Source organism: Gopherus flavomarginatus, chromosome 11 (genome assembly GCF_025201925.1).
Source record: "Gopherus flavomarginatus isolate rGopFla2 chromosome 11, rGopFla2.mat.asm, whole genome shotgun sequence".
NCBI classification, from domain to species: Eukaryota; Metazoa; Chordata; order Testudines; family Testudinidae; genus Gopherus; species Gopherus flavomarginatus.
Genome location: NC_066627.1, coordinates 35,674,724 through 35,699,202, shown reverse-complemented (window position 1 = coordinate 35,699,202; position 24,479 = coordinate 35,674,724). Strand labels below are relative to the sequence as shown.

Sequence of the window (24,479 nt, the reverse complement as noted above, 5' to 3'; positions counted from 1 at the left end):
CTCAGGACAGAGGGAGCTTGCTGATCTACTTAAAAAGGCAATGTACTTAGAGTGAGGTCAGCATACTTAAAGGGGCAATGCGTGTCTCACACACGTACACTATGTGTGTGTCTGTTTCTCTCTGCCATGCTCTCTCTCCTCCCTCTATTCCTGCTGCCTGGTAGAATGTGAGGCTACATTAACAACAATGGGTTAACCCCTTGAGGGCTCAACTGAGTACTAGTTAATTTAGCAGTGAGGCATTCCCTGGGAAATATCCCACCCTCTGACTCCTCCACCTCAACCAAGCCTCACGATCATCATTGCTCTGTACAGTATTACATTGTTTTTAAAACGTATGTTGTGTAGGTGTGTGTATACATATAAAATAGTCTCTCGTCCAGCGAAAAAACCTCCCTGGAACCTAAACCCCTCCCCCCCTTTACATTAATTCTTATGGGGAAACTGAATTCGCTTAAAGTAGCATTTTTCAGGAACGTAACTACAATGTTAAGTGAGGAGTTACTGTATATCTCAATGGAAGCAGGATCCAGCCCAATGGGAGTGGAGGGTGCCCAGCAACACCCAGGAGGCACTCAGCACCCTTCAGGATCAGTCCCTAAGGACTCAAACTTCCTCTCATTGAAGTAAATGAGAGCTTTGCCCCAATTTTCAATAGGTACAGCACTGGCCTCTACATCAGACCAGGAACCCAACATAAAATAACAAGCATTGAGGGAAAGGAGGAGTGCCCTCCAGACAGGGGGGTTATCTGTATGGAGAGGAGGCAGTTTGAGTGGACTCATTTTGCATGTCTCTTGTTGGCTACTTCAGCTAGGTTTTTAAACAATACACGTACGTTAATTCTTCTTTGAATTCTCTTATTTGGTGGTTTCTCGCTGGCATGTCTCAGGGAAGGAGGGACTTGGAAGTAGAGTAGGCGACTGATTACCCCAATCAGGGTGGCTGCTCTCAAGCACAGGGGACATTCATGGAAGGAAGTGTGGGGACAAAGACTCAAGTTGCTTTGTCAGCCTGTCTTCTTCAGAGAGCCAAGGGCATGGGTGGATATGAAGGGGTTTTCAGCCTCAACGTTGGCAGGTGGCAACCTCCTTGAAGCAGTCCAAGAGGGGCTTTACTGACTGATTAGCAGTTGCGGTGGGTTGTTACTTCAAACTTTGTGCCAAAGCCACAATCACGGGACTCGGGCTTAGAGGCGCTAGATGAACAAGAAACTGTGAACGGAAGGACAGGAGCAAGTGTCCAGCTGGCGAACTCTCCTCCAGGTTCCTTTGCACCAGGGATTCCCCACGGCCTGCCAGTGCAGCAGCTGATTCCTGGAGGAACAAAGCAAAAGTGGGGAGGAAGGGATTAGTGTATTAACTCCTTCAAGGACAGTACCCCAGTGCATAATGCATCATCACTAATGGGGGCTCCAGCAAGGCTGCTAAGCAGGAAGCTGGCTGCTCTGTAGAAATAGCCAATCACTCAGCCGCTGTTTGAAATCAGCCAATAAATCCTGAAGCTTCTGTCTGACATCATTCTGCACCCACTGGACCTGATTCTGATCTCTCACGAGTGAAATCAGTATCAACTATTGATACCAATGGGGTTACATCACTGCAAAAGCAGTGTAACGTGAGATCACCATCAGTCCTCTTGTACTGAAGCATTTGATAAGCTGCAAACCACAGGCAAAGTTCACTTCTTCAGTGAAGATCACCAACCTCTACTAGACCTGGGCAAATAAGAGATTTTTTGATTCACTGGTAATTGAGCAGCTGAGGGAATAAAATAATTGTTACAGCTCAAACAAAGTATTTTGTTTCAATTTTGAGCATTTTTTTAAATTTGATTTTTTTAATAAATTGAAGGAAATTTTGGAACGTTTCAAACAAAAAATATTTGTTTCAAAAATGTCAACACGAAACGTTTTGATTTTTTAAGTTTTTTTCCAAACCAAAACAATTTGGTGAAATATACAGGAATTCATGAAATATTTTGGTGTCGCCAAAAAAAGTTTTGTGCAAAAAAAAATAAATTCACCCAGCTCTAGTCTCTTCTGTATCCTGCCATCTTTCCTTGGGCAGAGCTCTCATTGTCATCCATAGACACTGCATGAGTATGTTATGCAACACAGAGCCATGCAGCACGGATCTATTTGTATGGCAGGAAAAGAGCAGAAACATCACCGTCACCTTCTAAACTATTTTCTCCTAGGTTCTGAATGTTCCCAGCAAGTTACTGAATGTGTTTATCCTGAACTGACTAGAGAAATGTTCCATTTTAAGCAAATGTTTTTAAATACTTACCCTGATGTGTAGATGTAGTGTTTGAGAGTCCCAGCTCACATTAGACATACTCGTGTTAGCTGGCTAAAAACAGCAGCGAAGCCACGGCAGCACAAGGTAGCACATGCCCACAAGGTTCAGGAAGGCTTGTATGCAGCGCAGCTACCCTGTGCCGACACTTGCCACTGCCCATGCTATGCTGCTATTTTCAACACGCTAGCTTGAGAAGAGCTAGCAAGAGCATGTCTAACGTGAGCTGGGAATCACACCCTCGCTCTTGTGTGGGCGTACCCTTAATGTTAGCACAAAAAGGTGCTGGCCAGACAGACAGGGAGTTTGAAGTTTAGCCATAGAAAAAGATACAGCACTGGCGGCAGCATTGCAAACTTCTCCCATTACACATGCACTACCACATGCCAACAGGTCTCAGCCTGGTCCTTTCGGAAAAGCACAATCGCTCGTTCAGTCCTCGCCCCAGCAGCAAGAGCTGTCAGCAAAGTAGCCAGAATGATCCATTGCTCTTGTTTGCTTTATCATTCTCAGAAGCCTGAATTATCACTGCCAATTGTACAGAGACAGCAACACTGCTGGTTATATGAGGTGCCATGCTCCAGGGTGCAGTTTTATACATCACACATGGTCGGGGGGAAATGAAACACTCTTTTCTGGCTTTGGGTCATTTCAAGGAACTGGGGTTTGCATAGGAAGAATCAAGATCCTAGATATTACAGAGCAGGCTACATACATGGACAGGTCCCACATGTATGGTTCTCCTCCTCCCCGGGCCACAGCTTTATCTTTAAAAGGCTTGATTCCTTCAAACAAAGTACACTTGCCAGCTTTGGCACTGCCGATAGGAAACGCAGTCTGTGTTATGTTTAGAGGAATGTTCCCCCACTTCCCTATCTGGATGTACCAAGTGAAGCTGTTTGTGGGCGGCAATCACCACATCTTGTTTAAGACTATAAAGAACAGCTAATCCTCACAGACACTGCTCCTCACAGCAGTTTGTAGCGCATGCTCATCACAGACATCAGTGCTTGTTGCTTAGTATTCTGAGGTCTGGTACCATTTAAAAAACAAAAAACAAAACCACCACTACCTGTCTAAGATCACTGGATAACTTTACAGTCCTGTCACGTTGGGCTTCTTACCTCTTACCCTTCCATGAACAAGGAGGCCAATCAGACTCCTTGGAGCATCCCAGCTGTCCCCACTTACGTGATGGCTGCTACTTGGCCATCACACTGGGCACCTCCAGAGCTACAAGCAGGAGCTGCTACATCTTGAGCCAAAGACCCAAGGCTCCCTAGCTGTGACTAACAGATTCACATTCTCTGCAGGTCAGGCATAGAGAAGGAACCACTCGCTAATGGGTTACACAGGCAGCCTTCATAATCTCCTGTTAGTCTGCACTGGCTACTCAAATGCTTGAATTGCGCCAGGCTAGGCTGAGAGAGAGAGAGAGAGGGGGGGGGGGGAAATATTCAAAAGTACAACATCGCTGCTGAATTTATTTTAAACTCTCTCCCTGAAGTTTTACTTCCTGACAATCATTCTGGGAACAAATAGTGAATTAAATGCTGGTGCCAGCTGTCAAACTGACAGCGCTAGAGGACTGAAGTGTCGAGATGGGATGGGTGTGACCCAGGCACCAGCTGCACACGCTTCCCTCGTAGTGCCTCAGCCAGGAGCTGCAGTGACCCCCTTCTAGGAATGGCAGATAGTTCAGCCTGCATGATCACCAGAAAATAGATCAATTTATCCTATTAGCATAACTGGAACGGTTACATAGGCTAAAGATTGAAACCAGTGTACTTTGTGGGGAAGGGAGGTTGGGTGTACAGGATGAGAGTTCTACTTAGATCTGGCCAAGTGCTCACTAATACTGCAAAGCTGTATCCCAGCTCCTGCCAGCTGCTGCTGCCTGCTTCACCCGGGCTCACAGATTCTGGCCTGAGGAGTTTAGCAGGACAAGAGCTCCCCTAAAATGTTTCAAAACTCAGTCGATACTCTGATATGTCTAGCTACTCTACTGGAGCGGCAATGCCCTCCAACACACGTTTCTCCCATCCCACCTGCTCCCCTTCCTTCTCAGAGATCATGGCTGACCAGTTCCATATGCCCCCCCTCACATGCTATCCCTGCCTCCATCCCACTTGGCCAGTCCTTAAAGCCTATTTCTGGAAGGAAGTGAAAAGGGAGCATCATGCACCAGTGCAGTGCTAAGACATGCCCATATAAGACATTCCAAACAGGTCTCAGCTCCACCACCAAATACTGTGAATCGCACACAGGACAGCAATTAGAGAAATCAATAAAACTGGCCCCCATAACTTGCACAACATTTCGTGGTAGCTTTAGGAAGAGCTATCATCTAATGTGTGAATCATAAAAATATTTCCCACCACCCCGGAAGAGTTCCAAGCCCCATTGCCCCCTCAAGAAGGTAAGGTCACACAAATCCAGTTGAAAGGAACAAAAGAACCAACAAAATCTCTTACCCTGAAGTAAAAGCTAAAATGGCTCAAAAACTTGTTGGGAATTCTCTTTGCTTTCAAACAGCAGGGGGAGTTACGGTGGGAGATGAAAGGATTGAGGTGATGGGGAGTCAAGGAATGAAATGAACGGAAACAAGATGACTGTGAAGGCTGGGACTATTCTAATCACTCAGGGATTTTAATTTATTGGGGGTAATCAACCCATTAAGATTCCATTAAGGATTTCATCACAGAAGGTTTGCCTTGTTAAGGGCTAGAGCAGTGCCTTGCCTTTAGATTATTAAAGGTGAATTCATTTTATTTTTTTTCTTTAATCTCTACATGGTTTCCTATTCATTAGTCTCTTCATCATAACTCTGCAGTGCATAGCACCCCACCCCCCAACAACAGGAATGGCGTTATACACAATGGCATCCCAATGGATTTGTAGGCTGCGCCATCTTGCCTTCAATTGGCCAACTGCACATTCCACCACCAGCCTGAAACTGCTAATTAAGCTTTCTTCTGCCAGGTGCTCTCACATCAGAGTAGGGCTTCATGAACCAGGGCAGTAGAAGGTAGGCTCCCAACATTAGGCACAGACACCTCACTGAGATACATTGGGCCAAAATAAAGTCCCACCTTGTCCAAATTTGAAAATGAAAGATCACCAGAATAACCTGGCATCGTGCACCCTGTTGGTGTGTCCCACGTTGGTGCCCATGAGCCTCTATCCATGGTCAAGCAAGGCCTGCGTAATGATTGAGAAGGGTCCTTTCTGGTTTACATACTCATGTGCACTGGGTGGAGGCAGACAATGGGCATGTGTGCCATTAGCGACCCCAGCACCGTTCAGAAAGCCCATTCGCTCAAAGCCCATGATTAAGGCTAAGATTTTGTCAGGGATAATTTTAGTGAACGTCAGGAACGGGTCACGGGCAATAAACAAAAATTCACAGAAGCCCATGACATGTCCCTGACATTCACTAAAAATATCCCTGACAAAATGAGATGGTGGGCTCAGCACCCACTGCTGGTGTGGCTCCAGGGTCCTCTGCCTGCAGTGAGTCAGAGCTCTGGGATCCCTCTGCAGCGAAGACATAACCTAAGTGATGTTAGGGCTGGTGGAAGGTGCCAGATTGACAACCCAGAAGGCTATCCCCAAAACAGATGTGACATAGGCAGCAGCAGTGTAAGCTTCCTCCATCTGGCCCCAGTGCTATCTGGAAGGACCATCTCTAGTGCTGCAAGAGGCATTCACTGTCCAAACCCCACTGAACCCTTGGACTCCTTGACAAGATGGCCAACTGGTGCCAATTCCCATGAGACTTATTTGATTCAGCTTGGAAGCCAGACTAGTCAAGTTCACTATGTTTTATAATTGGTTTCACTTCCCAGTTTTTCATGTACCTGGAAATGGATTAGCTCAGCAACTCATCTCATATACACCACTATACAGCAAACAGATGGGAACAAATTCCATCTCTGCTGAACTCGAAAGGATTCAAGCCAGCTCCTTAGAGATGAAAGGCACCATGGGTGAAATCTTGACTCCATTCAAGTCAACAGCCACACTCCCACTGGCTTCAACGGGGCTAGAATTTCACTCCATATTCTGTTAACACTGCCCTAAGCTTGCCAGTTCTCCAGGTTGCCATCAGAGACTACTATTTTTAACAGAGACAATGCCGTTTTTCTTGCCCCATACACTAAAGTGTTAAAGCTGAGTGAATGACCATCTTCCCCACCCCCATCCCCACCCCCAAAAATAATCAGTTGAACAAAACATTTATTTTGGGTCAGAACAAAACATTTAGTTCAATCCAAAATGACTTTTAGGGTTTGTTTTACTTCTTTTTATTTAAAAAGCCACCTGAAAACAAAAGAGCTAAAATTTCTAAGCAAAATGTAGTTTGAAAAGTCAAAGTGTTTCCTTTCAAAAATATTGAAAACACATTTTAGCTTTTTGGAAGTTCCTCCCCCCAGGCAAAACTCTTTACTGACTTTGACCCAAATGTGCAAATAGTTCCAGTCAATATAAACCTGCATTTTTCCATGAATAAACTGTTCAAAAAAAATGTCACTCAGTTCTATAAAGCTATGAATGTAGATGATGTTATTCACCAGACAGTTTGGTAAATGAGGAAGAGTCTCTTTCCACACCCTTGGGAAGGAAACTGGGCTGCAGATATTTTTCATTTCACCTAGTCCGATGCTCTTCTTTGGCTCCAGGATTTCCAACAAAATAACTATTACACTTTTTAGTTCCACTGACCACATCAGCTGGGTTCGCTGCTCTTTATCTAAAGATCTTTGCAACTTTCATACTTAAGCAGGGGGAAGAGTGGGAGGAAAAGAATCCAACATGACTTGTTCTCATTAAAAGCCATGGGCAGCCTCTACCTAAAAAGGCTATTACTGGCTGCAGTAGGGGTGTGTAATATATAGCATGTTTTCAAGCCTCATAATCCTTGTTTATGGTTAGTATTTAAAAACAGAGCTATTCATTTCAATATTAAAGTTAGCTACAAGCAAACACCCACAGCCCTGCCACACAGTCATTTCCAGTGCTGGGTTGCCCTGCAGTTCCACAATGGGTTTTTAAATATGTTAAAAACAAAATTAAATTCCACCTGTTACACAGACGTAACTAGGAAGGGAACTGTGTGAGAGAAAAGTGGAGGGGCAGTGGTGTCTAGTGGCTACAGCAGGGCATTGGCCAATCAGGACTCTATTCCTCCACTGACTTGCTGTGTGGCCACAGGCAAGTTCTTCCTCTTCTTCGGCCCACCTGTACAGCGTGATTAATGCCTGCAGAAGCAATTTGAGATTCCTGGGTGAAAGGTGCGATAATGCAAAGATTTGTTTTGATCTCCAGTTACACTGGCTACCAGTCCTCAGCACCAGAGCACCAATGTCTGGGGTCAGGGAGAAACACACTATTCTGAACCACCCAGTTAGGGTCACTTGGGGAAACACAGTACAGATCTAGATGAGCCACAGGTCCACTCAAGTGAAGTAAATGGTTCTTCTAACCAGTGCCAGCCTGCAAATAGATTTGGTTTTATTTGCTGGCCATGGGACATTGGTCAGATAACAGGAGAGCCTTTAAAAAAAAATCATGACTGCGCTACTTAAATAAGGAGGTAGTGAGATTTAGTGGACTAATCACAGGAGGTCCTGAGTTCCCATGCTGGCTCCGCCACTGGCTTAGCATGCAACCTTGGCCAAGACCTTTCATCTCAGTCTCTCTCTCTCTCTCTGTCAAATAATGATTATAATATCACCTACCTAACACCTAGTGTGCAGTGAGGATTACTTAATATATGTACAGGACTCTGAAGATGTAAAGTGAGAGGTGAGCACAGGGTATTATTAAACTCTCCAAGCAGCTCAATGGGGAGGAATATAAAAATCCAATCTGAAGAGACACGAACAAGGCAGGATTCAGGGCTCTTACTTATCGCTTCCACTGCCATCCCCATAGCAATGCAGACTCCTGGAATCCAGGGCCGGGTGCTGGCACTCCACGCAGACCGTGTGCCCCTTGCTCAGATATCGCATCCACTGAGTATAGGAACCGCTCCCCTGCAAACAGCCTTCCGTGATGGCTGTGATCTGGAATTCGACACAATACCTGCAGCAGAAATGACAGTCTCAGCTAGCTGAACAGCTGCATTACAAACCTACCGGTGACCGAGCGACCCAGAGCAGACTGGGTGAACAAAGATCATTTTTTAAAAGAGGGGAAATGCATCACAAAACACACCATGTGCATTTACTCTGACAAGTTAGATTGAATAGCAACACTCAGCTCTAACATAGGTGCTTTCAACCTACAGATACCAAAGTGCTTCTCAAAAAAGAAGGTAAATATTGCTGATGCCCCTTTTACAAGTAGGGAAACTGAGGTACACAGCAAGTAAATGATGCTCCAGGAATAGAGCTGATGTCCGCTGACTGCATTGTTCATGGGACCGTACTGCCCCCAGTGCTTAGTTTCGATTAACAACGGTAATTCTTCATAGGAAACTAAGACATGTCTTGCAGAATAATTCATAACAGCACCCAACTCTCAGGTAATTGGAGGTCTTTCTATGGCAATGTACTTGCTTTGAAGTGGGGTGAAGCTGCCATCTTTTTGATGAGGATTATCGGGCTAACAGTCAGACTTAGCACTCTATTTGTGCCATGCTCAGATCATGCTGTACTGGTGTTTTTAACCAAACCTTAGAGGAAAGGCTAAGAACTGGCCTTGTTCAGTGAGGAGAATGGAAGTTTGAGGAGGTGGCAGTAACTGTCTGCAAATATATCACAGAATGGGGTTTTGCACAAGCAGGGCCGGCTCTACTGTTTTTGCCGCTCCAAGCAGCGCACTGAACTGCCACTGCAGAAGGCGGGGGCAGTCCGTGTGCCCTTAGGGCGGCTTGCGCGTTTCCATGGCAGCTGAAGACAGAAGCTGCGCCGCCGCGAACAAGTGGACATAGAAGCCGCCGCCAAAACACCGCCACCATGGAAACGCGCGAGCCGCCCTAATGGCACACGGACTGCTCCCGCCCTCCCCGGCGGCAATTCGCGCGCTGCTTGGGGGCAAACACACAGGGACTGTGGCCCCCTGCAGATTGCCATCCCAAGCACCTGCCTGGTGCCTGGAGCCGGCCCTGTGCACAAGCAGAAGCTTTCCCTGCAGAAGCTTAAATGAGGGTGATGGATGTGTGCACATTATGGAAACTTGTGCACGCGCAAGGGTGAGGAACCAGCAAGTGCACAGCTGCCGAAGGGTGTCAGAGGTACCAATATCCTCCCTGTGACACTTACAGAATGGCAGGTGACAACAAAGAAAACCCCTCCACAGGAGCTTGAAATAAGATGCCACAGAGAATGACCAGCCTGCAAAACCAAGTAAGGCAGGAGACAAGAAAATACACAGCAATCCCTCTCAGCCGTCTGCTACATGGGTCTGCAATAGCAAAAGCAGCCCCTACAGGGACGAGAAGCAGGGAGAGAAAGCCAAAGTCAGCACCCTCACAGATTTTAGTTCTCTGTGGTGAGCGTAAAGGAGGAACGTTTGCCAAATTCGTGGCTCTGTCGAGAACCCCGGCCTGGCGACTGATCAGCACTCGCATGTCTGTCTCTCACGGGATTTAAAGTGCACCTGAGAGCCACATGCAGAACCTTGATGCTTGCCAGTACCCGCACTGTGTAACGGTGACATTGGGGGAAAATGTGCAGCAGGAGCTTAAGGGAGCCAAGCCTATCAGCTGGATCTCCCTCCAGCTCTTGATGCAATCGAGCCAACCAGTACAATAACCTGCCTCCTACACAGCAAGCATGCCCAGACTCTGCTCTGCTGCAATTTACCAAGAGCCCAAAGGGCAAAGCTAATTTGCATAAAACGGAGCCAGCTGCACCTGGCTTCATGTTTAATACAGAGGTGCTGCCCACAGAGACTACAGCTCCCAGCATGCTGGAGCTGGACCCTCCTTAGCCCACGCTTTCCCTTTAATGCTGAGGATAACTGTGGTTCACACTGTAGCCCAAATGGCTGTCACCATTACAAAGCTGAAGATCAACTGTAAACAATTAAGAAAAACTAAGATACACACAGGATAAAAACAGGGGGTCCATAAACGCACTCTATTTGACAGCAATTAACAGGCATCAAGGGCCTATGCAGTTGAGATGAGACATTCCTACATCAGTGATTGATTTATTCTAAGTACCAATGACAGTACCAGTGCATACACACATTTTTCTGACTATTTAGGCCATGGTCTATGCTGGAAATCTATTCATGGTAAAACAAACAGCAAAGAGCACAGCGAGACAGAACTACCCTGCCAGCAAGCCCAGGCACATGATGATGGGAGAAAAGGGCACAGGACCCAGAGAGAAGTAGGTCAAGGGAACAGGCCGAAATGACTGCACTTTGATTATGGGATGCTAAACAGCAACAACTACAATTCAGCTCTCCCCATCACGCCAGCTTTACATCTGTGGAGTCCCGCTGACCTCAGTGGGGTTACTCCTGATTTACACTGATGTCCCCAAACAGAGAGTCAAGCTCTTTATTTTGTGAAGTTGGTGCTGCACTGGAATCAGGCTTTAAGGGTTTGTGGGATCTGGACTTGTAGATTCGGTGTTTCCAAACCTGCACTTTAGGTTTCACACTAAATTGTAAACCTGTGTTCACATTTACTGAACCTGGTTCTTGCAACCATGCTAATGAATCCATACTGAACTACCTGGACCTTCTGACTGGGGTCTTTGGTTGACCTGTGGCCACATTGCAAAATTTCACAGAGGAACTCGAGTTTGACCCGCCCGCGGCCCCCTCCCCCCCAGCCAGCCAGGTCATAGGACTCATGTCCTGATTTGTATGTGGGCAGAAGGGGAGTTTGGGCTCAAACCTGAGTCAGAGTCCAGGCTTAACATGCCACGTAGACACAGTCTAGAGGTCTTCATCCTGTTGAACATTTGCTCTCAGACAAGACCCTGGGTACAATCCTGCACATGCTGAAGCCAATGAGAAAAGGTGTGTGAAGCGTGATTACACTGCAGCCCCCTACTTACCCTGATCTTTCATTTTCGCTGGACGCAGCTCTCTTTTTCCTTGCATTCCCATAACCTCCTGTAGTTATTAATGCTGGAACTGTGCACAAAGAGAAATAGCATGCATGGTAAGTGACACTACTCCACTGAGCCCACTTGTGCCTGTCAAACAATAAAGACTGGGGCTCTGATGGTCTTTAATGGCACATAATTTTTACTTTGGCAAGAAATCAAAGACAATTCCATATTATCATTGAATAGCCAGCATTTGATTGGAGATAAATTTATATTCATCCCCTTTTACTGCCTTTTATCAGAGCAGTGCCAACCAACGGAGAACAAAATCACGGTTAATTTAATAGCAACTCTCAGCAGGTTTGAGAAAGCTGATTTAAAATAAACCTGAACTATTAAATCCACACTAGTAAAGAAGCCAAAGCCAGACTCCAGTTCCAGAGACATCAGCAAAATAAATAAATAAATCAGTAGTCCGAGGAGTTACACTCATAGAAAGTCAATGTATTCAAGATCAAATCAGCCTTTACTCCAGATTTACATCAGAAACTGGCACACAAGAGAAACTGGGTGAGGAAAGATGATACTTTGTCTCTGATGGGTGCCATTCCTCCATGACTTTTGCAGCTGATTTATAAAACTACTGCTCAGCACCTCCTAAGGCCAAATTTTCCCTCCTACTTATAAGAATTTTCCTCAACCAACTTCACAGGAATTACTCCAGATTTACACTCACAAGTGAGATCGGAATCAGACTCCTGGTGTTTTACTTTTGAAACATACCAGATTTACACTAAACAGCATGTACGAATTAAAATAAAGGTCCCAGAAAGGATGCCCACGAACCCCATATAAAAGGTTAAATTCGGTTCTCAGTAACGCTGGTGTAAATCCAGGGTAACTCTACTGACTTCACTGGAGCAACTCCAAATTTACACTGGTGTAACAGAGCAGAACTGGGCCCAAAGGCTTTATCTGCAAATAACTCCAGCCAACAAACACTGTAAAGAAGGTTTAGTGGCCAGACCCCTGGATTCAAACAAGCCCTCTTCAGCCCAGGACTCAGCCATGTGCCCAAGAGGTTGCGTTTTCAATGCACTTACTAAGGGACTGTTTGCACTCAGCTCCTTCCTGGTTCCAATACTCCACACAGCCAGCCTTCTCCTCCAGAGGAGGACACGCCTTGCCTCCATTTCTAGGCTCCTGCACAACGTGTCTCCTCCGAACTCGATATGTTGCCCGGCAAGGCTCTGCACAGCCACTCCAGTCACTCCACTCGGATACAGCACAGGAGACCTCTGAGAGTGGGGTGAGAAACAACAATGTAGGCTGCAGAAATTGTTCACACACAAGAACCTTCCCCTGACTAAAGCTGCAGGATGCTGAGTTTGCAGCCAACCAAGACTGCCTGCCATATTCGGTCACACACAGAGCACTTCCCAACGGTTTCAATGGAAGGCCCCATGCTCTCATCGCAGGAAATTACTTGACCCTGGAGGAAGTTTCAACAACTGAGGCTGGTCTGCGTTAGAGGGTTTTGCACCCACGTAGCTACACTGCAGCAAGGAAGCACTGCTGTAAAACGGTTATGCTTGTTTTTATGGTCAAGTGACCTGTACACACACAAAAAGGTAAATTTACCCAGAATAATATTTTAGATTTCAAATAAAGACTCCCTCCTTACCCTTTTCAGTCACCAAAGCAAACATGGCAGAGAAGTCTGTGCAATCTGTCCCTGGAATGGGGTCACTGGGCCTTGTTCTAGTAACACAAGCATTACAATAATATTTAGTACTAGCAGCATTTCTGGGTTTATTCAGTGCATGTTTATGTTTTTGCTGCCTCTGTTACTGCTAATTCGGGAAATATTTACGCAAAACCACCAAGGGTTCCATCTTCCCCAGGGCCTCTCATCCACCTGGGTGGTAGTTTCATTCAGGCATCAAGTAAACTTTGGACTAGAACAGAAATCTGGGGCATTGGTCCCATCACAACTGAATGAGTGCATGGTCCTTAAACTGCCCCATAGGCCAGGGGTTCTCATCCTTTTTCTTTCCGAGGTTCCCCCTCTCTCCTAACATGCTATAAAAAGTCCATGGCTCACCTGTGCCACAACAACTGTATTTCTCCATATAAAAGCCAGGGCTGGCCTTAGGGGGTACCAAGCATGGCAACTGCTCGTGGCCCCATGCCACAGGGTCCCCCACAAAGCTACATTGCTCAGGCTTTGGCTTCCACCCCAGGTGGTAGGGCTCAGGGCCCCGTGCAGTGGGGCTCCGACTTTCTGCCCTGGGCCCCAGTGAGTCTAATCCAGGCCCTGTTTGGCAGACCCTCCTGAAACATGCTTGCAGCCCCCCAGGGTCCCCCGGACTCCTGGTTGAGGAACACTGCCATAGGCTACCTGGGAACCACAAGCTGAAATAGCTACAGGACTAAGTAGCAGGGGGAACAATTAAAAAAAAAATGGTATTGGAGATAGTTTTGTTGAGTGATTAGAGCATAAGACTGAGTGTTGGGAGAACTGGTTTCCTATCCCTGGCTGGCTCTGCCACAAGTTTCCCTATGTGATCTTGGCCAAGTCATTGCATCTCTGTGCTTCAGTTTCCTCATCTGAGATAGGAATAAATATTATAATCATTTATTTGTACTGTAATAGCACCTACCGACCCCAATCAGGGCTGAGAGCTTGCTAAGCGCTGTAGAAATACACAGTAAAGAGATGGCGCCAATCCGAAAGAGCTTACCATCTAAGACAAGAGACAACAGGCAGATACAGTCAGACAGACCAGAGTGTACAAGGTAAGAGTGAGATGACAATGAACAGTCCATCCCATGAGCTGCTTTGAGGTGCATGCTCATCCCAAAAGCTGCTTTGAGATAAAAATTCATCAACATTTGTAGAGTAATTTGAGATCCTCAGAGGCAGGACATAGCTCTGGATTGGGACTCAGGAGTCCTGAGTTCTATTCCCAGCTCTGCCTCAAGACAGCTGTGTGACCCTGAGCCAGCCATCTCCCCCTCTGCGAGCCTCAGCCTCCCCATCTGTAAAATGGGGCTATGGTACTGACCACAGGTGTTGACTCTTTCATTTCCCCTGAGGTGCTTGATCCCCACTCCACCCCTTCCCCCAATGCCTCACTCCAGCTCTGCCTCTTCCCACCCTGCCAAGTTCACATCAGTCAAGAACATGTCCCAAGTCCAGTTCCCATGCTCTGCTCACTAGATTACTCCTCCTCCCTTTTTTTTCCTTACCTGATGCTAATTTTTTCAGCACCTCCATAGTTTGGAATCAGATTCCTCATCCCCACCTCATTTTCAGTCACCACTCCCCTTTCAGACTTGACTCTGCTGAGGTTGCCACTTAACAGCCCCAAGAACAAGCAGCACTATGCAATGTGCTATGATTTTATTCCTCACAGAAGGATCCACTGCAGATCATTAGACCAGAGCAGACAACACATCATTACATAAATCCCTCATCAGGTCCACCCTGGCCCCCATCTTCCTGGACAAGGCTCTAACCTGTCAAAATTATGTTCTGAGGTTTAAACTCCCAATATCATGAAGAGACACAATCAGCAACTGCCCCGATGGTTCTATAAGGGGCTAAGAGCCTTCATGTCCCATTGAAGACAACGGACATGTGGCACCTCACAGAACTGAGCCATTATGTAGGAAAGTAGCAACATCAGTGCTAGACTGAGCATCAGTTTGTTGCACTAACACCCCCCAAGATGATCCTGACAAACTCAGACCCTGCAGAAGAAAATCAGTGTATTATACAGTGTTTCATGAACAGCCCCCCAAAATATAGACTCATAGACTTTAAGGTCAGAAGGGACCAATGTGATCATCTAGTCTGACCTCCTGCACAAAGCAGGCCACAGAACCCTACCCATCCACTTCTATAACAAACCCCTAACCTATGTCCGAGTTATTGAAGTCCTCAAATTGTGGTTTGAAGACCTCAAGCTGCAGAGAATCCACCAGCAAGTGACCCATGCCCCACGCTGCAGGGGAAGGCGAAAAACCTCCAGGGCCTCTGCCAATCTGCCCTGGAGGAAAATTCCTTCCCGACCCCAAATATGGCGATTAGCTAAACCCCTGAGCATGTGGGCAAGGAAAGAATTCTCTGCAGTAACTCAGATCCCATCCCATCCAACATCCCATCACTGCCCACATGGCATACTTATCTGCTGATAATCAAAGATCAGTTGCCAATATTAAATTATCCCATCATATCATCCCTTCCATAAACTTATCAAGCTTAGTCTTAAAGCCAGATATGTCTTTTGCCCCCACTACTCCCCTTGGAAGGCTGTTCCAGAACTTCACTCCTCTAATAGTTAGAAACCTTCGTCTAATTTCAAGTCTAAACTTCCTGGTGTCCAGTTTATACCCATTTGTTCTTGTGTCTACAGTGGTACTAAGCTTAAATAATTCCTCTCCCTCCCTAATATTAATCCCTCTGATATATTTATCAAGAGCAAGCATATCCCCCCTCAGTCTTCTTTTGGTCAGACTAAACAAGCCAAGCTCTTTGAGTCTCCTTTCATATGACAGGTTTTCCATTCCTCGGATCATCCTAGTAGCCCGTCTCTGAACCTGTTCCAGTTTGAATTCATCCTTCTTAAACATGGGAGACCAGAACTGCACACAGTATTCAAGGTGTGGTCTCACCAGTGCCTTATATAACGGTACTAACACCTCCTTATCTTTGCTGGAAATACCTCACCTGATGCATCCTAAAACCGCATTAGCTTTTTTAACGGCCATATCACATTGGCGGCTCATAGTCATCCTGTGATCAACCAATACTCCAAGGTCCTTCTCCTCCTCTGTTGCTTCCAACTGATGCGTCCCCAATGTATATCTAAAATTCTTATTATTAATCCCTAAGTGCATGACCTTGCACTTTTCACTATTAAATTTCATCCTATTACTATTACTCCAGTTTACAAGGTCATCCAGATCTTCCTGTATGATATCCCGGTCCTTCTCTGTGTTAGCAATACCCCCCAGCTTTGTGTCATCCGCAAATTTATTAGCACATTCCCGCTTTTTGTGCCAAGGTCAGTAATAAAAAGGTTAAATAAGATTGGTCCCAAAACCGATCCTTGAGGAACTCCACTAGTAACTCCTTCCAGCCTGACAGTCCTTGCAGTCCTCCTATTTCATCCCAGTGTATTTGACACACACCAGACTATTCTGCACCTGAATCAGCAGGAAAGGAAGCCAGTATTTCAGCCTTGGTCATTGTGGCATCTCTGCTTTTCCAGACAGGCCTCTGGATGGCTTCCCCAGCAGCTTTCTATTGCCAGCCCTTCTGTGCAGTAATTCTTTTCTGTCTGGAATGTGCAGGCTACCTCACATCCTGTCTATAATCATCACTCCCTCCAACTTCAAGTCTTCCTTGCTCAACTGAGAACAGTAACTGGGACATTCACTGCCCAGATTGTCTGGGAGTTTACTCTATTTCAGTTTCATCCTGGTTTCCTATTTTAGAAAGTTCAGGTTCGTACTTCATAATCCAGAATCAACCTATCCACTCTCCATCCACCTTCCTCAGGTTCTGAGGCAGCTTTCTACAAACACCTACATAGAAACCGTGTAGAAAGCCATACTGTGCTACAACAGCACATGTTATATTGACAGACTCTGGCTTTCCATTGGACTCCCCAGATAGTTGCTTCTCTCTGCTGGTGATAATCATTCCCGTGTCCGGATGTTCCCATTCAGCTTCAGTCCCATTCACTGTGAATCTATAGCACTTAGCTATGCAGTCTCCTAGTTTAGGGCCAGAGTATGTAGGATGCATGCTCACCAAGAGTAGTACTCCAGGAGTATCCCCCACTGAAATCACCATGACCACTTGGGGCTTAAAGTACTACTTCAAATGAATACGGATGGCAGACGCTGACCCTTTATGCTAGGCTCAAATGCAAAGAACTCCTGAGATCCAATCCCAGCTCTGCCTTGAAGTTGGGGCCCAATCTTGAGCGGTGCCAACTGTCTCATCTCCAATTCAAATCAATGAAGAGTTCAGGGTGTTCAATACTTTACAACACTAGGCACTTGCCACGTAGCCTCAAACTAGTCACAATGCCTCCATTTCATCTCCAGTAACACACAGATAATTTCTAGTTACTGAATTAACTTCATTTGAAACTGCTGCTCATATTGTCTTCAGTGTGTTTGGGGAGGTTCCCATTCCCTTTGAAAAGGTTACAAAAACACCACAACCACACACACACCCACCAATGTGGCATCATCCAGATACAAACAAATCTGAACATTTTGTTTCTGTAGCCATACATCAATATCAGTAATTGGCATTAAAGAGCTAAATAAGATGCTGTTCCAAAGATGCAGCAATAAATCTCAAATGCTTATTGGCTTGTACAATGGCCAACATTAATCCTCTAATGAATCCTCTTTGGAAATCACCTGCTCTTTCAGCCAAGTTTGGCTTCAGGTATTAATACCACACTTTAAATATTTCATTGTAATATTACTTGGATAAAGTAAATCTGTAATGAGGAAAAATAATTTGAAACAGTCTAGAGATATGATTCAATATCAAATACATTTGAGTTCCTTGAATCCAGTACAAATGAACCATTACTAATATCTTTTCCTCCAAGTTATTCCTTTATGGAAAATGACCACGTAGCTCAGAGGTTTGAGCAGTGGCCTACTAAACCCAGCGTTGAGAGTTCAATCCTTGAAGGGCCATTTGGGGATTGGTCCCGCTTTAAGCAGGAGGTTGGACTAGATGATCTCTTGAGGTCTCTTCCAACCCTAATAATCGATGATTCTATGTATTTTTGGACATAGTTCAGTGGCTAGTACATTGTTATACCTACAATACACCGCTAGATGGTACTGTTTCAAAATACTATCATTTATACATACATCACAATAAGCAGTATTCATAACAGGTGGTTTGCTGAAAATTTTGGCAACTTTTGCAAAAGTGACCTATAAAGAGGGAACATTTTACTTGCCTTTTTGGTTTATTTACAATGCATGAAAAGATTTTTTTTCCTGTAATTTTATACATGAGAAATTTGGCCGTTACCATTCCTTGTTTTCTTGGAAGACTCTCTAGATAACTGGGAAACTAGGAGGAGCATTATATAACAAGTAAAGGGTTATTTGGATTACAGTAATGCCTAAAGGCTTCAGTCATGTTCAAGGGCCCATTACGTTAGGTGGTATATAAAACACTTCAAGGAAAAAAAAAACAACAAAAAAAACAGTGCCCCAACCCAAGAGTTTCAGATTAGGTTGTGAACAAGACTCAATGACTGGCACACAATAGGAGACAAACAGTAAAGGAATCACATGGTTACATACATCAAGTATTGCACAGCCAAATTATTGGATTTTTAAAAAAACATACATACATAAAATCTGCTATTCCTGACTGCTGCTCAATCTAACCATCACTGGGAGTGAAACCTAACTGAGAGGAAACAGGATTGACAGTCAGTCAATCATTGGATTTTTTGGATGGGGACCACATCCTGAAAGAAACCCTTCCCAAAGCCCCTCTTGCAGTCTTCAAACAACCCCCACCAACCTTGCAAGATCATCATAAGCAAGCGTCTCAAAGTTCACCACCCTTGCCAGAGGAACAGATACATAACCTACAGACAACAACCCTCCCACCCCCACCCCCTCAACATGCCTTTCAAGATCCGTCAGTCCTACACATGCCTATCACAACACCTTACCCAGTACACTAAATGTCCTACCACCACCTATGTGGGCAAAGTCAGAATCACTACACTCTCAAAGGAGCTCTCCGAGAAAAACGACAAGACACAAAAATACCATGCCATCTGTGGGTGAACACTTCTCACAAAATGATCACTTCACACGTGACCTCTCGGTTCTTGTCCTCAAAGGAAACCTGTGCCACACCTTCCAAAGATAAGCCCGGGAGCTTAAATTCGTGACTTTATTAAGACCATGGTTTTTAGTGTCTAACAAAGACACTGGATTTATGACTCATTATGGCAATCTCTAACCCACTAACCCTCTGTGTCCCATGAGTGCAGAGGTGTTCAAAGTGTAGTGGGCAGTTAATTCTATTTAGGGTGACTCAGAGTGCTAGCTTTCCCAGTCCTACAGAAAAACTGAGCAGCTTGAAAGCAGGCCTCTTTCACCAACAGAAATTGGTCCAATAAAAAAAAACAAACTCATCCGTCTTCTCTCTCTAATTAGGTTTTTGTTAATTCCAATACCTGGCATACAATTGGGAAGAAAGTTCTCCTGGTTAATAATTCAACCCCCAGTCTCTTCAGCTGAGGGCTAAGAACTCTTCCACTTCAGTTACCTAGTCTTCCAAGGAGGTTTTCAGGGAAGATGTGACTTGATAGTTCTAAACTAAGAAAAGCAACATTTTAAGGTAAGGGGAGTGAGAGGTTATTTTGTTTGTTTCACCACCCCTCCCCCCACTCTGCAGTTCCTTTAACCGAGGACATCAGCAGCAGGTCTACCCTTAAAATTCTGCAGTGGTGCAACTGCACTGCTGTAGCACTTTAATGAAGATGCTCTAAACCAGAGGTCGGCAACCTTTCAGAAGTGCTGTGCCGAGTCTTCATTCATTCACTCTAATTTAAGGTTTCGCGTGCCAGTAATACATTTTAACATTCTTAGAAGGTCTCTTCTATAAGTCTATAATATAGAACTAAACTATTGCCGCGTGTAAAGTAAATAAGGTTTTTTAAATGTTTAAGAAGCTTCATTTAAAATTAAATAAAATGCACAGCCCCCTAGACCAGTGTGAAACACACAAGGTGCTGCTGAATTACAATTCAGTCCACTGGCTTAGTGACCACGTACAGAGGCTGTTTGAGCTATCAGAAGAGCTCCCCAAGGTTTTGAATAAAAGTTTCACCAGAACTGTCCCAAAAACTACAAGATCCAGAAGTACATGGTTACCTGCTCTTTTTGAAAAAGAGTTTTTACCAAAGCTTGCTTCTTTGAACCTGGAGCTTCAGAAACCTTAGCTAACAATATTTGATACCATTGAAATAATTAATACATTTAGAATGACTATCACCGACATCGTCCAGCACCTACAAGAGGAATGGGACTTTTCAGGTTTTGTTTTTTTAAAACCATGAGCTTAGTCAGTTTCTCAGCTGTCAGGATGAAAATGTAAAGCAAAAAGTCAGCTTAGGTATTCAGTTACAGCTGAGTATCCTGTTGGAGGATCTTGAAAAGTGTTTCAGTGAGGAAAACTTTTTCCATCAGCATACCTTTGTGACTGACCTACTCAACAACTCTGGTTCAGCCTTTTTGGCTGCAAACAAACTAACTGCCTTTCAAGACAAATTAGCTTCCTTTGACTCTTTGGACTCAAGGAATCTCAGATCCCTTATGCTGAAAATGTGAAGTGATTCAATAATGAAAACCTACTTCAGTCAGCCTGGTGGTACAGTACAGGAGTTCTGGAATAACGTGTACCTGTTTGAGGATACCTCGAAGCCCATCGCTAAAGTTGCTTTGCTGGTCCCTGTTTTCTACTACTGTGCTGTGTGAGAAGGCTTCAGTGCACTTCATTTCCTGAAAAACAAGTACTGAAACTGCCTTGCTGATGCTAACCTCAAAGCGTCTCTTCTAATTTCACAGGAGACCCAAGATCCTGCAGACTTTCCTTTCAAAGAGCTGCTGAGTTTTTGCAATTAATCTGATCTATACAATGGATGTGGTAATACCCAGAACTTTTATCATACTGTATTTCTAACATACAACAATAGGATTAGGTTTGTTGTTCATATCATTACTGGATTGGATTAATATTTGTCTTTCTGAAATAAAAAATGTGGACCTATTATTATTTGGAGTTCTATTATGTCAAAGCATTTTTAAATTTACTTCAGAATTGTTGTACAGACAACCACTTTTACCAAAAAAAAAAAAAAGAAAAAAAGAAAAAAAAAGGAGGAAGAAGAAGAAACAATAATAATAATAATAAAAAAAAAGACAAGAACATGCAAAGCACTCTGAGGCCACCAAAAAAATTGTGAGAACCCCGCCCTAGGGCATGGTCACTGTGAATCATAATGTGTCTATACTTCAAACACTCCCCACATACAAAACAGTTCAGTTCCCAGTGGGCCTGTGTCCACACCACTAAAAGCCATCCTGACATATAGCACCAACAGGACAGACCCCTCACTGGCAGCCTCAGCCCAGAGGAGCCAAGTTGGAAAAGTGACTGAGCTCTTCTCTCATCCCTGGAGTTAATCCCTCTAGGTTAGGGCTGAGATAATGCAGATGTCGTTTACATTGATGGAATCCATGCTGTGCATGTTGGATACACAGGGGTTTTCAGTCTCCAGAATTGCCAACCCAGCCCCTTTCACCAACACTAAATTCAATTTAAAAAATAATTAAATGAAGTCATTTCCCACAGGGAATTTTCCCTCAAAGTAGTGCTCCCAAGAGATCACAGAAATGTTTGCAAAACTTTGTTAGAGCAGAGCCAAACTGAGGGAAAATATGGAGACCGTGACTAGGACACTTAAGAATACTACCTGTGCGTGCACCTGACTCTGAGGAAATTGCTTGTGGGAAACAGGCAGGTGATTGCACCAGTCTCTGGACAAAGTTACCTCCCTGATTAAAGATTTGCACTTTGCTCTAAAGCATTTTATTGCTTGCTCCACTCCCCTGCCATTCTGAACTGCATATCAATATGAAAACACAACTGCTCATGGACTGGGGCTCAGGATCCAACCCACTCACATCCCAGCCTGAACCCACACAGAGTTTGAGAGCATGCTGACTTCTGAGGAGCTGTAGCAATTTACACCAGCAGAGGATCTGGTCCTAGAGATAGCAATTCATTAATGAGAGGAAAGCAGGTCTTGTGATTTAAGCACAGGACTGGGACTCAAGAGATCTGGGTTCTTTCCCCATTTCTGTTACAGACTTCCTGTATGACCTTGGGCAAGTCATTTAAGCTCTGTGCCTCAGTTTCCCTCTCTGTCAAATGGAGCTATTATTTCCTTATTCCACAGAAGTTTCTGAAACGTAATTAATACTTGTAGAGGTGCTCAGATACTATAGTGATACATGTATCACTAAAATAATACACTTCACCTGAGTAGCCTCATGACACGTCCTGAAGGTTAGTTGACTCTAATCTTAGAGGCAAATCATAAATGTATTATCATACTGCTGCCTCAGAAAGTTTTACCTACTCTTGTTATAAGTAGTGCCCAGGGTTCCTATAACTAGAAGAGATGAGAGAAAAACAGTCTGTGTATTGTGTGCATTTGTGATGGCCTGTTTGGGGTTTCTCCTGCACAGCCAGTTCCCTCTGTTGTTGGGATGGGAGGTTACACACAATAACAGGGGATGCTTCTGAAAACAGACACACATTATGGTCCCACACGATACCAAAACGGAGAGGGAACTTGGGGCAGGTGTGGGATCTGAAACTGCTCTTTAGCCACTTTCTGTTTTAAACAGACTAGATTACTTTCCAGTTAATGGCACCCCTTTAACTTCTAAACACCTGAAAAGGCAGGGGGGTGCTAAGGGAGACTGCAAAGCATTTATCCCAAGCCAGAAAGGTGTTGCCCAGGCTGTTACCGAACACCTTGGGCCACTGGGCATTTTTCAGATCGGACCAGGGGCTGCCCAGCAGCACAAACCCTAGTCAGTAAAATCCAGAGCAAAGTAACAAATATTGAGCCAAACCCTAAGGGAACCTGGCACCTCTTCCTGGCCCCCCACACGCACTTGGGGGCTTCAAGGAGACACATGGGTGCTCACTGCCTCACCCTGAGACCCACAGGCAGGTGGCACCTATGGGAGTCTGGCACTTTCAAAGTGACTTATGGGTGCTGAGTGCTCGGCACCTGGGGGTGCAGGCGCCTCTCCGGATCAGCCCCGGTGGCACAGCCCGCGCCCTCACCCACCTGGGCAGGCCTGCGGGTAGTCGTGGCAGCAGTCCATGGTGCGGGGACACGCCTGGTCGCAGTAGCAGGCGCCGTGGGATCGGTCCGGTCTCCAGCCGCTGCTGACACAAGCCAGGTCTCTGCCCCGGCAGCAGCGCCCCAGCTCGGCGCAGCCGGACTCCGAGCCGGGCGCCAGGAGCAGCAGCAGCGCCGCCGCCGCCAGCGAGCCGGGGCCCCGAGCCATCGCCGCGTCCGGCTCGGGTCGAGGGCAGCAAATGCAAACCGGGCCGGGCCCAGGCAGGCACCGCGTGCGGAGCCCGGCAGCTGCCGCCGCAGGGGCGCGGTCCCCAGGTGCTGCTGCTGCGGAGCAGGCGCCCGGGGAAGGCGGTGCCAGCGGCTGCTCAACCCATCGTCCCCGCAACGTGCTGAGCTTTGGGGAGGGGGCGAATCCCGCCGCACCCGGGGCTCCCCCAACCTGAGCTCAGTCCTGCGGCCGGCGATCGCGCTCAGCTCCCGCGATTTAAAGGAGCAAGGCACCTTTCCCCCGGCCGGCCTCTCCCCAGCCAGCTCTGACACACCGGCCAGGACCCGGGACCCTCCTACTGCCCGCCCCCCCGGTGCTCGGCGCTGGCGCCCTTGGACCCACGTGCCGGCGATCCGGCTCAGACTTGAGTGTTTCATCCGCACAGACCAGCTCAGAGCTCGGCATTGCGGGGGGCAGGACTGTGGGACTCATTTCATTCACCTGCCCCTCCGCCGCCGCTCTCCTTCGGCAGGCTGCGGCCAGCCATTGACCTCAACGAGTAGCGCTGAAACTGCCTCTGAAGAGCCCCACACATCCCTAACGAGGGTCCGGTAGCGCCGGGTTTCCCTTAGGCCAACATGAGCCACTGCACGAGGGCAGAGACTGCCTTGGTGTGGGCACCGTCTAGTGCAGTGGGGCCCGGGTACTGGTTGGTGGGGGGGAACCCTACATGCTATGGCAAAACAACTGGGTAATAAACCCTGACCATCTGCTCTAACACTCCAGCGATCTTCCGCTAGCAATGGTGATGTTACATCATGTTATTATTGGTTAGCTGAGGCATAGCACCTGGGAGCCCTAGTCATGGACCAGGGACTCCACTCTGCTAGGAGCTGGCCAAACACAGAACCAAAAGACAGTCCTTGCCCCCAATTTCAGGTTTTCAGTACCTCAGACCAGTGTTACGACAACAGTATTTCCATTAGGCTAATTC

The 24,479-nt window shown here is 46.0% G+C and overlaps 1 protein-coding gene across 1 annotated transcript; it reads right to left on the bottom strand.

Annotated features, from left to right (window-relative positions):
- Positions 1–1,197: 1,197 nt before the first annotated feature.
- On the bottom strand, positions 1,198–23,485 carry LOC127031379 (somatomedin-B and thrombospondin type-1 domain-containing protein-like). Its single transcript, XM_050918147.1, has 5 exons — positions 23,263–23,485; positions 12,421–12,615; positions 11,324–11,402; positions 8,211–8,387; positions 1,198–1,316 (listed from the first exon to the last, which is right to left on the bottom strand). Exons 1-5 carry the CDS (start codon positions 23,483–23,485, stop codon positions 1,199–1,201), a joined length of 792 nt encoding a protein of 263 aa, XP_050774104.1. The 3' UTR covers position 1,198.
- Positions 23,486–24,479: the final 994 nt, after the last annotated feature.